At 40.0% G+C, this 15,757-nt stretch overlaps 1 protein-coding gene across 3 annotated transcripts in view; it reads right to left on the bottom strand.

Moving 5' to 3' along the window:
• The window catches only part of LOC114034008 (GPI ethanolamine phosphate transferase 2-like), a 90,701-nt gene that overhangs the window by 55,382 nt on the left and 19,562 nt on the right, over positions 1-15,757 (bottom strand). For all 3 annotated transcript variants that reach the window (XM_027849654.1, XM_027849653.1, XM_027849655.1), the window contains 3 exons: positions 8,372-8,584; positions 4,149-4,366; positions 3,075-3,356 (listed from right to left, as the gene is read on the bottom strand). In XM_027849654.1, the coding sequence (XP_027705455.1) occupies positions 3,075-3,356; positions 4,149-4,366; positions 8,372-8,584 (713 nt within the window). The remainder of the gene's footprint in view (positions 1-3,074; positions 3,357-4,148; positions 4,367-8,371; positions 8,585-15,757) is intronic.

The following is a 15,757-nucleotide window of genomic DNA, read 5'->3' as shown; positions in this document are numbered from 1 at the left end:
TAAACCAGTTTCTAAACTCCCAATGTTTGTACATACTTTCATTCCCTTAGGTTTCAACCTGGGTAATTCTCAGATTCATTCCTCTTCTTGAACCTCTACACTGAGGTAACTACCAAATTTAGTCAATTTTTTCCTAAAATATGTCTCACACCCATCGTCTCCTCTCCCTCCACTGTGGCCATCTTGGTCCAGACCCTCACTATTTTGGACCTATGTTCCTTCGAGAGCCTTCTTGCCTGAAACTCTTCTCCACTCAATTCATTCCCTGAACCACCACCAGACTAACATAACTAAAACACAGCTTTCACTCTGACTTCCCTGCTCCAGAACCTTCTGAAGTTTAATGGCTCCCTACTTCCTAATGCACTAAATTTTAACCCTAGCATCTCAATTTCATGGGCCACGATCACCTAGTCCAACTCTACTTATCTTGTTTCCCAAGACTCCTGAACATGAACCTGCTGCTCTGGTAAAGCCAGTCTCTCCACTACCTAGATACCTGTTGATTTTCATTTCTGTCTCCACACATCCTTCTCTCTGTGCATGAAAGAAATTGTTTCCACTCCAGGAATGCCTTCTCCTCTTCTACCAGTGACTAGATCCTACACACCTATCCTTAAAGGCCCAGCTCAAATCCCATTTCCCTAAGAAGGTCTACCTACTTAACTCTCCAGTCCCGCTACTTTGAATTCCTACAGTAAGTAGGTAGTCTATACCACATTGTTCACCATTATTTCAAGTATTTTAGTCTCATCTCCCTAGTTAAACTATAAACTCCTTGGGTGCAGGAACCATATCCATTTCTGTATTACTCTCAATGACTAGCACTCAATATGCCCTTAAATTGCACCAACTAGGTATCTGGATTTTTGTTAGAAAGTCAATAGTTTTCTGAAATTATAGTCATCAAGCTGGGCTCCAAAGAAGGAACAAGAAAGGATAACTCTTCCAACTACATTGGAGAAGTAAGGGGTCCACGGGTGTGAAATGTTGCATGGAACACCTGACTTTTTTGATATGTTGGTTAGTTTTACAAACTTTTTTTCATTTCTTCATTTCTTCTGTTTAAATTCTTTTTTTTTTAATGACTCTCTGTGAGAGGATAAGGGAAAGAATAGAGCAAAAAATGTTAAGTGATATAAAAACAAAAGATATCCATAAAAACTTATTTTTTAAAAAGCCACAGTCTATAATTTTCAGCATAACTACAACAGGTAATAAAAAGCATTCAATTTGATAATTCCACATTTCTGAACTTGAGGATATTCTGAAACGACAGAAGCAAAATACTGCTTTAAGACATGGGCCACAGGGCAGCTAGGTGGCGCAGTGGATAGAGCTCCAGCCCTGGAGTCAGTAGAACCTGAGTTCAAATCCAGCCTCAGACACTTGGCACTTACTAGCTGTGTGACCCTGGGCAAGTCACTTAACCCCAACTGCCTCACCAAAAAGCAAAAACAAACAAACAAAAAAAAAGACATGGGCTACAAGGAAAGGCAGACATGAAATTTTTAAGACTATATCTTACTGATCCCATTGCAGGTCATATAACCTCAAAGACAAAAAGAAAGCCCCCGTATCTATAGAAGCATTGTGGATGCTGACCAACTGTGGAACTGTGGAACAAGTCATGGTGTATGAATGCAATTACTGTGCTGTGAGAAATAACAAATACAATACAAAGAATTCCAGGAAATGGGAAGATCTGTATGAACTGATGCATTAGGACAATAATTTGCACAATCACCACAATAATTTAAAGGCAAAACAACTTGGGCAGACTCCGAAACTCTAATCAATGCCATGACCAATCATAACTTCAGAAGTGGATGAGGGAGCACATGCCTCTTGCTTCTTGGCAGGGAATGGAAGGACTATAAGTACAGAATGAGCTTTCCATTTTCTGACAATACCAATTCACTGATGTGTTTTGTTTGAGGATACTTATTTGTTATCAGGGATGGGGAAGCAAATCATAGTGAGAGAGATGCTCCAAAAAGAATCAACAAAACAAAAAATACACAGGAAAAAACAAGTTTAAAAGACATACACTGGTGGGGCAGCTAGGTGGCGCAGTGGACAGAGCTCTGGCCTTGGAATCAGAAGGACCCGAGTTCAAATCAGACCTCAGACCAAATACCTGACACTTACTAGCTGGGTGACCCTGGGCAAGTCACTTAACCCCAACTGCCTAAAAATAAAAATAAAAAAATTTATAAAAAAAAAAAAAAGACATACCCTGGGCAATTTCACTGCTAACTTGCTAAATTTAATATGTACTTTTAAAAAACAAAATAGAAGTTTATGGTTTCCCATATAGGACAGGGACTAGGCAGGAAGTGAACCTGTGATTTCATCAGTAGAGGGAATGCAGAGAGGAGGAGACATGGCACAGGAGCTAGAGAGCCAGCTTCATTAAGGAGGGTCTGGGTTAAAGTCCCACATCTATCACCTACTGCCTGTGTGACCCTGGACAGTTAATGCTGGAAGCGACTCTCTTACACTCTACGTTGCAAAGAAAGCACCATCCTGCAATGGCAGAGGGAATTTCCGGAGTCCCCTACACCAGTGAAATCACAGGTTCACATACATTCTGTTTTTTGTTCCTTGATGCTTAAGTCCATAATTAAAAATAAAAGAAAAAAAGAGAAAAATATCAAATATGAGGAACAGAGAAAAACATGGGGAGACTTGTTTGAATAGATACATAGAAAGAACAGAATGAAGAAAACAATGAACAAGATGACTAAATGATATAACTGAAAAAAAATACTAAAAGAAAACACTGTTTAAGTGTCTTGACCAATTTTGGTCCTGGAGATGAAAGGACACACACGCCTCCCTCTGTTCCTTGCAGAGGAGGGCAAGCACAAGTGAGAAATGTTTCACACGCTGCCAGATGTGAGCTGACAGACTTTGCTTCATTCTTTTTTCTCTGTTCCAAGGGAAAATTCACTAGCTGAAGGAGGGCAAAGATAGCTAGAGGAGAGTATACCTGGCAATGACTGTGATTCAAAAAACCAAGAACATCAATACAATTTTACTAACAAAACCAAAAAAGGAATACATCTCACCTTAGCTGGAAGTTTGACATTCTCAAATGTATTTGTGAGAACAGACAATATCACACAGAGAAGTGCGGAAATCAGCATCATTACCCCAATGGCCATCAGCCAAGAGACACCACAAAAGTAGCATGACCTCTCAGCCGAGGTGCACACGATGACGTGGACCGCAGAGAGAACGAGGACCGTCAAGTAGAAGAGCAGGGAAAACAAGGAAGACCACAGTGGAATCTCAAATTCAGCCTTCTGGCACAAGGTTTTTGGGGTACTGAGCAAAAGCAGAATCAGAACCTAGAATGGAAAATTGCAAAGTACCATCACACACTAATTTTGAGATTCTAAGAAATCCATATTTAAAATAGATAATGTACTTCTTGGGCCCTCGTTTATTCCAGGAAGTACACATAACACTTAACATAGGGAAATTTACAACTAACTATAATGATGCACAACTTGTTTCTCTGAGCATCAGCAAGCACTGATGCTAGGAAGTTAAGGAGGGCAGGTCAATTGGGGGTAAACGTCTCCTAGCCTCATCCTCTCATCTCACTAAGTAACCAAGTCAAAGGGAATCATTTGGCACCTGACCCATGCCCAGAGCTGATACTGTGTAAAGATCAGGAAAGCCAAGGGCAAGGCCAAGAAACTGGGAAAAGGTTGGTTTCTCATGTTTTAAAGGACAGACAAGGATGATTCTTTAATATGTCATCAGTAAGTAATTTCATCCATACAGCTACTGCACATTTCAGCAAACAGTCTTTTAATCACCTCATGGTCAACCTTCTGATGATGATACAGCTTTCCAAGCTTAACCAGGCTGGTTCACAGAGATCAAATACAGCCTGTGACAGGGCTTGCACTCAAAGATGCTCCAGTTTAGAGGAACCTGTCAGAGAAAGCACTGTGCTGGTGCCTTCTGAAACAGCTCGCACCTTTCCATACTATGATGGGGCACTGGAGGAGCGCTGTAGTGGAAGACACAAGATCTGGGGGAAACCCAAAGCACTCCAATATTTTGATGGACAGAGCAGAGCTATATAATGCTGGTCTATGACTATGATATTAACAAATAACAATCCATACCTCTAAGACTATGACAGTCCCAATCATCATTGAGTACATATCATACTGGGCTACTTGTTTGCTCAGTGACATACTCATGGTCTTCAAAGCATTTAAATACTGCTTAAGAACTTTTCTGCCAAGGTTTAAAAGGACTTCTGAATTATTTCCCTCCAAGTAGAGCTTGATCCAATTCCCATGCAACTTTTCTGTTACTTTAAACTGCTGAAATCCAGGATCTAAAATGAGAAGGAAAAAAAAGTTTTAAAACAGAAAATTATAATTAGATTATGATATAATTATAATATCTTCAAATTCTTACGTCTGACAACTGGAAAAGTCATTTTAAAAACTGATACTTCATGTAGTTTAATGGAAACTGGTTGTTGTTTTTTTTAAAACATACATAATGAAAATCTAAGACATCTCTGCAAAAAATAGCCAATGTGGTAAACACTTTAGTTTTTAATCATATTTGTTTTAATATTTTCCCAGTGAATGCTTTTCCAGACAATAAAGTTAAATCTGAAGTCCCCAAATAATGTAGAGCTCAACAAAGAATCTTAAAGTTGGAAGAAATCTCAGAGCTCAGAGAATCTAGTATCAATCCCTCCCTACAACATCCTCAACGAGTACTTAGCCAGTCTCTTCAAGAGCACATCCACTGATAGGAAGGTCATTACTTCCCATGGTAATCCAGAGCAATGAGTGTTAATCTCAAGGAAAATAAATTGTACAAATGGAGGAACACATTTTAGTAACCTCTGACCATGGAAGGGAGAGGGAGAAAGGAATAAACATTTATATGGTGCCTACTAATGGCTTTTATAAATGTCTCATTTGATCTTCACAGCAATCCTGTGAGGCAGGTGCTATTATCATCCTCATTTTATAGTCAATTTACACTGCTTCTCTTCTTCTTATTGGTGGGCACCCTTTATAAACTTATCATTCAGAAGACAGCTTTCCATATGCTGTGATAGACTTTTTACACCTCTGGAAGCTGGAAGAGTTTCAGTTTCTGCAGTCTAAAAAGAATGCTGATACTCCACTAACTATTACTGAAGCTGAGAAAATCTCAGTTTGCAATGACCTAAAGGTATCCAGACCAATCGCCTGTCTAAATCAAAATCCCCAACAATCTGACATCCAGCCTAAGCCTGAATCTGTTAAATGATGGTGAATGCACCACCATGTAAAAAAAGGCCATTAAGGGGCAATGAATAAGAAATATCTTCCCAAGACTAAGCTGAAATCTATACCCACAGAATTTCTACCCAACTGATTCTGGTTTTCTCAACTGGAGCATAACAAAACAAATGTATTATATCTCCTACGTGTGTAGGGTTCAAACACCTGTGGAAAGTCCTCGTATCTTGTCTTCAATTCTGCCTTTTCTAGGACAAAAACTCCTAGTTCTTTCAGCCAACCTTCACTGTTTGGTTTTAAGTCTCTGCCACCACAGTGATCACCTTCCTTTACATTCACTATAGTTTGTCAACATCCTCTTAAAATGTTGTTTCCCGCCCCCCCCAAAAAAAGTGGTCCCCAGAAATGGACACAAGATTTCAGCTCTGACCCAGGCAGGGGACAGTGGGCCAAATACTTCCCTCACTCAGAATGCTAAGCTTCTACTAATGCAGTCTAAGATTATGTTAGCTTTTCTGAGAGCTGTCAAACTGCTGGCTTATCTTAAGGTTGCAGTCATAAAAACAGCCAAGTATTTTCCCTAATGAAATACTGCCAAGCCATCTTTCCCTGTCCTGTACTTGTACAGAAACTCTGAACCTAAACTGAGGATTTTACATTAGATGCTATGAAACTGAATTCTGTTAGCATCTGCCCATCATTAGTTTTAACTTTCTAAGACCCTTCTGGTTCCTGATTCTGCCACTCCAAGTAGAAATCACATAATTTTAGACAGAAGGAAACTCAGGGGTCACTTAGCCCAAATCCCACATGACATGCCAATTCCTTCTGAGACATTCCTGAGAACTGATTAACTTGCCTCCACTGGAGCATTTCCATCATATTCCAAGGCAGCCCAATTCCATGTTGGGCATGTCTAATGGTTAGGAATGAAACGGTTGAAATAAAATCCCTCTGGCCCAAGCTCTGCCCACTGAGAGAAACCAGATCAAGTTAAATCCCACCTTCTACATCAACCTTTCAAATACTTGAGGTCTACCATCACGTCCATCCTAAGTCTCTTTTACTCTAGGTTAGACACCTCCAGCTCCTTCAACGAATACTACACAGCATGATTTCAAGTTCCTTTACCACCTTGGTTACACTGTTTGGGCCTGCTCTAGCTTGTCTCACCGCTCCTAAAATAAGGCACCAAACTGTGGGTTCCCTTGTGACCGACATGATACTTTCACGAATGTGGCCTAAGATCTTACCAGCTTTGGCTGCTATATCACAAATACAATGATTCACATTCATCTTATGGTCTGTCCATTAAATATATTGGCTTTTTCACATCAACTAGTGCCTAGTCACATCTGCCCAACTTTGTACTTACGTATTAGATAATATAATCTCTAGGACATTTGACTTTATCATCCATATTAATCATTTCAATGACCTGGGATTTCATCAGTATAGGTATTCCTACAGGTATGCAACTGCAGAGATTCTACTCATCTGTGACTCAATAGGTCCTCAAGAGTTACTATGGTTAAAAATTCCATCACTTTTCAGTCAACCCGCAGAAGTGCCTCTCCGGACTTAGCTAGCCTGACAAACGGGTGCCAGCCCCCGGGGTCCTCATGGCAGGACTCTGTGCTCTCGTAGCCCGGACTTCACACCACCCCTTCACCTTCACACCACAATGAGGCTCCACGAGAAGGTTTTGGTGGTGGTCCTCAGTCTTTCCCTTTTATTGCTATTAAAATTCATTTCATTAAATTTGGTCCATTGCTCCAGCCTGCTGGTATCTCCTTGAATCAAAATTCTGTTACTTAATGTATTAGGTATCTCTTGTATTTGCATCATCTGCAAAGCTAACACCTACACTGCCTTCCTCCAACTCATGGATAAAATTCTTAAAGGAAGTCAGGCCAAAGACAGGAAGCTAGTACCACTCACTTTGGGTTGGCATAGTTCTGTTAGTCAATACTACTTGGGGTTAGTTTGGTCAAACTCTAAAAAGTAAGGGCTAAGCTCTCCCTAGGCAACCACTCCCAGCAGTCAAAATGAACCAATGTCACTGTGATGCTTTCTTACAGAGGGACCAACTAGGGGCAATTATGTATTATATAGGGTGTCCCAAAAGTCTTAGTGAAGTTTTAAGTTTTAATAGCCTAAAATTACACTAAGACATGGGAACTCTGGGAGCCTGGGCTGCTCCCCAGCTCATTTTTTGTAGGAGGCAAAAAAGCAGATCTAATCTCAAGGACCATAGACTAAAGTAGTAAGTGTTAACCACGAATTTGTCCTAATATCCAGGTTAACTACGGACTTTTTCTCTAGACTCTTGAGTCCTAATCAATCCTGGTGCTTTGAAATAAATCTGTTATCACCAACAAAAAATACTGAGTATGTCTAGCAAGATTTACCAGCCATATCAGTAATTTATATTTTTACCTTAGGCACTTCAGTTACATGTTTTTTAATTCTCTCTACTATCTCTTTATCTGTCAGATCATAGATTACTAGTAGGACTCAAATGGTTCTAGATATTTAAAGATAAAAACAATGACCATAATGTGACCCACCTTCTTGTCTCCCAATTGACTTAGTCTTCTCTGCAGACAAGTTCCCTTTCCCCTCACCCTTTTCCCCACCTATTCTTTGTCCCTCCACTAACTTCTATTCTTTTTTCTCTTTCCTTTTCTTTATTTGGTGCTCAACAGTAATAAAGTTTAAAAATTGCTACAATATGCCTTACCCACTCTAAGAGTAGCAAACTACTTTATTAGGCATATAAAAATTCATCTTCCCATTGGTTATTCCCTAAACACTGCCAGCCAACTCACATTAAGCACCACAGGGAGAAAAAGAAGGCCTGGTAAAACCTTCCCAGAAGTGACCCTGATGTAGATAATCTCATGCACAAATTTTGCTGATAGGAAGCATGGCAGTTTAACAAAAAGAAGGCAGCAGCAGCATTTGCATACAGGAAAACAAATGACTATGCCTCATTTCTATTCCCTCGGCCTCATTAAAAAAAACCACTTTAGGAAAATGTCTGTGTGCTCAAAGGGAAGAGCAGCTCCTAAGAGAGAAGACGAGAGACTTGCCTTTTTCATACATCGGCACATTCTCTTGCAGCAGTCTGCTGAGCTGTACTGAATTTAAGTGCAGGAACCTCAGCTGCTCTCTCATTGTTGCTCTTTCTACAACTGGAAATAACAGGCTCCCCACGCTATTTTTTGGAATCGGCAAACCAAGGCCCACTGCTAGTGTGGCAGCCAGGTCAGTCTGCTGGACGTGCTTTGGAGGTTGGAAGTTACCTAGAAAAACGAGAAAAAGAGTTTCTTACTCAAGGTAGTGTGACATCAAGGAATCAGCCCTGAACCCAGAACCCTCACACCATCTCTTGGACTAACCAACTTTATGAACTTGGGCTGCTCTCTGGAGCTCTGGGGCCTCAGGGGCCCCATGTGTAACAGAAAGGGGCTGGGGGAGATGATGTCAAAGTGCCTTTCAACTCTAAAATGCTACCATTTTGGGATCCTCTCCAGCCTTCTCGAAAGTAACCAGTTTTCAAGCACAGTTCCAAAGGAGAGAAACAAAAAAACATCCCCAGTCTATTCCTTTGAAACAGTAGGTGTACAGGGGCAGCTAGCTGGTGCAGTGGATAGCGCACTGGCCCTGAAGTCAGGAGGACCTGAGTTCAAATCCGGCCTCAGCCTAAACACTTGATATTTACTAGCTGTGTGACCCGGGGCAAGTCACTCTACCCCAATTGCCTAAAAAACAAAACAAAACAAAAAAAACAGTAGGAGGTGCATGGTGTGATACACTGCACATATTTTCACTTTTCCAATGAATTAATTTGTCTTGCTCATTTTTTTCTCTTTCTTTTTTTCCTTTAAAATATTATTTGTTATATGAGATGGCTCTCTGGGAATAGGAAAGGGGAGGGATACTATGAGAAAATTTGGTAATGTAAAAAAAGATATCAATAAAAATTTTTTTAAAAAAATAAATCATTTCACTTCAGAAAAACCTGGAAACACTTGCATGAACTGATGCTGAGAGAAGTGAGCAGAACCAGGACAACAATACACAGTAACAGTAACACTGTGCAATGACCGACTTTGAAACACTTAGTTCTTCTGAGCAATGCAATGATCTAAGACAATTCTAAAAGACTCATGATGGAAAATGCTATCCACATCCAGAGAAAGAACTATGGGGTTGAATGCAGATCAAAGCATACTATTTGTTCTTTTTTTTTGGTTGTTTTTTGTTTTCTTTCTCGTGGTTTTTCCTTTTTGTTCTGATTCTTCTTTCACAACATGACTAATGTGGAAATATGTTTAATATGATCATACATGTACAGCCTATATCAGATTGCATGCCATCTTGGGGAGGGGAGAATGGAGAGAGGGAAGGGGAATTCAGAACTCAAAGTCTTATAAAAGCAAATGCTGAAAACTAAAAATAAATTATTTTTTTAAAAAAATCAATCACTTTACTAACTGAATGCTAGTAGCTGGGACAATGCAAAATTCTACCTTATCTAATTTAGGACTTAATTAACTAAACCTTGCATTCATCCCCTCCTCCCCTACCCCCAGCCATCGGTTCTAACACAGTACACTGCACACAGTGAGTGCTTAATAAAGGTCTGTTGAATTGAATGTGGGCAAAATGATCTTACTTAATTCAATTCAATTAACATTTATTGAACACCCACTCAAATCCTTGCTCTGTGGTAGCAGAGGGATCAGGAAAGGATAAATAGAAGAGATAGCAATTAAGCCTTGGAGGATTCTGAAAGGGGAGATGAGGAGACAAGGAGAATGATCTGCATAAATGGAAAGAGGAACCAGTATATCAAATGCAGAGACTAGCTGTAAAATTGAATACATGAAGGGGAATAGTGAAAGAAGGCTGGAAATGGAAGGCTCAATGTTCCTGGTTGCTTCAAATGATAGCCTCCTCTAAGACTTGATGATAATCAGAGTCAATGATTACAATCACAGTAAATGGGTCCTTTTACCCATTTCTAATTTAATATATTCAGCATCTTATTTAAATAAGGTTTCTTGGGGATTATTATAACTCTAACTATTGTCTGCTCATCTACTCCTTTTTTAATTTTGATTTTCATTTTTGCTCTAAGTGGTCTGACTATACATGGTTCTGAAATGACTCCATCAGTAACCTGTTAATTCCCACGATGAAATCAATTTCATTTTTTGAGATGATACCCAGTGCTCACCAGGTCCACAACCTTCTGACTCTTTGTTAAGAAAATATTCACAACATACTCGTCCAGACCTTCCTATTCTGTGCAGTTTTTGTCCAAGTCTTTTTGTAAATCTGAGACTTTCCAGATTACCTTTTAAACAGGAGTGAGGCAGTCCTTGATAGTTTCTGAGCCAGAGAAATCTGACCATGTGGGATGTAAGGTGAACTATGTCTATAGGTGCCTTGTAAGAAGCCCTCCTTGACATATGCTGGAAGAATCTCATTAACAAATAAGTTAGGCATTTTCACCTCATGATGTTAAGGGCTGTTAAGGGGTCCCGGAACTTGTCTTTTTGAGTTGCTGTATTTTCCAGAAACACTGGATCCAAAGTGCAGGAGGCCCTGAATGTGTCAAGGATGAAGCTCCCCCTAAGCTGACATAAATCATTGTTGCACCCCAAACTGGACTCCTCGTGTGTCCTTGGGAAGCAAGACAGACACCAACCAGTCTGTGCCAGGCTGGGACAATGCTTGTGTAGCTTGGGTCCTTTGCAGATAAGAAGAACTTCCTATCCTTATATTTTCCCCAGGGAAAAGAATGAGGCTTTTGCCATTACCTTGCTCCTCCTCATGGGGAGCAGTCTTGTCTTTTTTCCCACCTTTGCTGCACCATTCCCCCTCCCATATTACTCCCCTTCCTGGTATCCCTTCCTCCCTGGTCCTATTATAAAAATGTAAACTTCTGTAAAGACTGGGAACCTTACGGGTTCCACATGCATGATCATTTCTCTTGTAATAAACCTGGTTTTCACATAAGTCTTGTGATGTGGTGACTGACTGTTGACAGTATTCTTTCAGTTGCTGCTGCTACATCACTACATACATACCACATGTAGAGTACCTTCTTGACTGATATGCAGTGCTCAATAACTAACTATGATTCAAGAGACAGAGTATTACGGAATTTATTTTTGCAGATGACATTCATTCCCTCGTGGTCCAAGATGCACTGAGTGTTCTCGCCTTTTACTGTGATCAGTCTTCTCTGCTGCAATACGGCGATGCTCTTCTCCCTTCTCCAGAGTGTTTCTCCTCTCTGAATTCTTTGCTGTCAATCTGACCTTGATTTCCTGCCTTGGCCTTCCTTCTCCCTTTCATGGGCAGCCTACCTCTCCTATTGAGTTCCATTCTATTGTTGCATTCACGTAGGTCTCATGAGCTGTCTGAATGCTCTCACACTGTTGGCACCAAGGACAGCCTTGTGAAGAAGCAAGCCCTCGTCATCTGCTGCCTGCCTTCTCCACTCTCCATCACAGACCTGGCCCCTGGGCCAGCCAGTGAGCTCACATGGAGCACTTTGCGCAGCAAGAGTCCTTGGAATTCTTTCCATTTGATCTTCTTTTGCAGTAACATGGACAACCTCAAGTCACTCTGAGATCCTGGCAATGACTCTTTCCTCACTGACAGAAAAGAACTGCCTCATGTCACTGGGGGTGAAATCGACGTGATTAAATGCTGTCTTAGTGAAAAGAGTGAATATTCACAAGTGTTTCTCAGAATGGTTCTTTAAATGATTAAATTAAGCAAATACTGTTCAAATGCCTGCTATGTAAGGAACCTTATGCTAGGTGATGAAGAAACATTAAGACCTGGTCCTCGCTTTCATGGAATGAAGTATAGCAAGGAAATATGACACAAAGCTAAATAACCCCAGTAAAACTGTCTTAAAAATATAAAGCAGATTAGTAAAAGCAGAATATTTTTGTGTGAGGTCTAAGCAATAAAACATCACTGCTGCCTAGGGGAAGATTATGGAAAACTTCCTGGGGAAGGTAGAACAGTAGGGTTTGAAGAGATAAGGAAGATGACTAGGCCTAAAGAAATCAAAGAAAGAAGAAAAGAATCCATACGCACAAAAAATATTTATAGTGGCCTTTTTAATGGTAGCAAAGAACCAGAAACAAAGGAGATGCCCATCAATTGGGGAATGGCTGACAAAACTATTATAACAATGTAATAGAATACTATTGTGCCAAAGAAATGATGATAGGAACAGTTTCTGAGAAACCTGGGAATATTTACATGAACTGATCCAGAATAAGGAGGGCAGAACAAGAGAACAATTTAAACAATAAGCATATTTTAAAAACAAACAACTTTGAAAGACTTAAGAATACAACGATCTGATCAATACAATGACTAGCCATGATCCCTGAGGACTAATGGAGCATGCCACTCAAGTCCTACCTGAGAGGTGATAAGACTCAGGGTAAAGAACTAACATACATACATACATTTTTACATGATCAATGTGGGAATCTATTTTGCTTGGCGGGGCACAGTTATTAGAAAAGCTCTGCTTTTCTTTTTTTCAGCTGGGGGATGGTTGGTAGAAAGGAGAAAGAATGGATTTTTGTTCATTGAAAAAAATTCATTTAAAAAATATAGGCAAAGAATTCAGTATGTGAGGAGGTAGAGGAAATTCCAGATACAGGAAAAGCATGAACAAAGACTCAAAGGCAGGAAAGTATAGGCCATATAAGAGGAATGGCAAATAATTTTTTTTGGATCCTCAGGCATTTGGCAGGTAGTGTAGTAAGAAAAAAAGACTGAAAAGATGAAATGGTACCAGATAGTTAAGATCTTGAATGCCAAAGTACCTAAAACTTAAAACTTCTCCGGCCTTAGTTGCATCAAATGTAAAATGGGAGGCCTAAGATAACCTCTAAGGTCCCTCTTTAGCTTGACTATGTCCATAATCCTAAGGCTTTGGTGGTTTTTTTCCATTTCTTCCCCCTCAACCATGTTTTCCACCCTATTTTTCCCTGTCCTCCCCAGACCTACTTTCACAACGAAGTTACTGAGTAACAAAATATACTTTAATTTGGAAGATCCTTATAGTTGCTTCGAGAATTTCTCTACCACTTCATCCTCTGTAATGTATGTTGGCACAAAAGCTATAATTATCTTTATGGCAATCTTTGCCCACACTCACCATGAGAACCACAAGGCAATATGACCAAGCACCCACAAAAGGATGTTTCTTGTTGTTTTGGGGGTATCATAAAACCAATGCCATTGACTCCATCATTTGCCTCTCCAAAGAAAGCATGAGAACCATCCTTGTACTAAGCTGCAACTTGACAACTTCTGGTTTCACTTATGATGAGAATGTTAACATGAAAATGGTTCAGTATATTAACCCATTTGTCAATGGGCAGAGATCTCATATATAATCCTAATAGTTATTTTTATAGATGATATAAAAACCATGTCACGCAGTAATATAAAAAAAAAAACCATTAAAAGGTCTCTATAACCAAAGCCATGTGCAATCATGACTTTTGAGAAATGACAGTGAAGCCTGTCTCCTACCCCTTGGCAGAGAGGTGATTCTGTGACTCCCCCACTCAATTAACTCTAGGGGCTCCACTGTTTCTGAGATCAGAAACAAACAGCTCTGTTTAGCTATGAAAGTCCAGTACAAGTTGGCTCCAATCCATCCTTCTGGCTTCCCTAGATATTATTCCCTCTGTTCCTCATAAGCGACAGTCCACCTCTCATCTGCATGCCTTTGCACCGGCCATCACACATGCCCTCCTCACCTTGGCCTCCCAGAGCCCTTCTTTACCCTGACGATGCAGCTGAAACATTCTTTTTTTATATGAAGCTTTTCCTGACCCCACTCCCCACAAATGCCAGTGAGTGCCCTCCTTTATATTTAACTCCTCTGTACATAGCTGTATTTGTTAACTGTATATATGGCTCCTGCTGAAAAGATTAAGATCAATCCTGTACCATTTTCTTATTGATCCTATTTAAAATTCATTGATTTTTGTCCCATAATTGCTTAAGGCATGGGTCTTTGTCTCTGAACTTAGTTCAGCTGGCCTGCAATGGCTTAAGGTTAAAAATCCAGCTCTCCTGCTCAAGGAATTTAACTGATCTTTGAGAATACATGGCAAAGAAAGGGAGACAGGCCTGATATCTTTACTCCACCAACCTATATCTGGGCCACTATCTCACACCTGGACTCAAACAAAGAGCACCTCTTAGTCTCATGAGAGAAGAAGGGAGGTCGTTGCTAGCCCCCGATTACCAACCTTCCAACTGTCCATGTTGCTTCCTGCACCTCAGCTCTGTAATCAGTCATGCTGCCCTTAATCCTCTATTATCTACCATACACTGTTCTTTGTTTTCTACTTCCGAAAACCTATATAAAGAGAACTGTTCCTTTGCTTGGAGTCTTTGGCATTAATGGAGGCAAGTCAATGACCTATTTACTGACAGGTAGCATGCCCCTGAAAATAAACGATATCATACGTAGAGACCTGACTCAGTTTACCCTTTTGTTAAAATTCAAACACTACACTGTACACGTTTTATATGGACATATTGTATTTCCCCATTAGAATGTAAGCTTCTTATGAGAAGGGACTGCTTTATTCTTTGTACTTATATCCATAGGGCCTTGCACATAGTGGCACTTTATAAATACTTGCTGAGCGACTAGAATGAAGTATATATTTTCAGATATAGCTAATGTGTTGATTTGTTTTGCCTGACTATACTCATTTCTTAAAGGGAGAAGGTGGGTGGGGGGAATCATCGGGAAGTGATAGTGATGTTAAAAAAAAAAAAACCATAAATAAAAAGTGAAAAAAAAAAACCTATATTATCCTTAGCACTCACCACATCTTTTTTCACTACAATCACTATGGTGGTGAGAGGTGCCATGAATGACTATTTTGTATTCTTTGTTTCACAGTTTGCGAAGGCCAAAGAATTAATCGTTTTCTAATAGCCAACCTGCTGGCTACTGAATGTCTCTGCATGTAGGCTGATCCATAGTCAGCAGCAGTCTACTGCCAGGCCCATAACTCAAAGCCTTTTGAACTTGGGTAAAACTTGCCAGAGCTAGGATGCTACTGGGAAGGTCTTTGACAACTGAGGCTCCCCTCCATGCCATAGTGAGGCATCAGAGGGAGATTTCTGTAGAGGAATCCTTCTTTACTAATAATACTATCCAAAATTTAAACCAATTTCAAAAATAAATCTTACTCATCTTTCCATCAACAATAAGAGAAAGATCATTTCATCACAAGCAACTGGTACTGAATTCTTTTAATCCCATACCTCCTATGTCTGAAGGTTCAGACAATTCTTAGTGTCACCTTTAAAAAAATTCTCTCTCTCCTAACAGGGTGTCAATTTACCTACAACCCCTTTCAATTAAGTCAGCCATATCCCTGCTAAGACCACAG

Source organism: Vombatus ursinus, unplaced genomic scaffold, assembly GCF_900497805.2.
Source record: "Vombatus ursinus unplaced genomic scaffold, bare-nosed wombat genome assembly UNPS02007822.1, whole genome shotgun sequence".
NCBI classification, from domain to species: domain Eukaryota; kingdom Metazoa; phylum Chordata; class Mammalia; order Diprotodontia; family Vombatidae; genus Vombatus; species Vombatus ursinus.
This window is presented reverse-complemented; position numbering and strand designations above follow the sequence as displayed.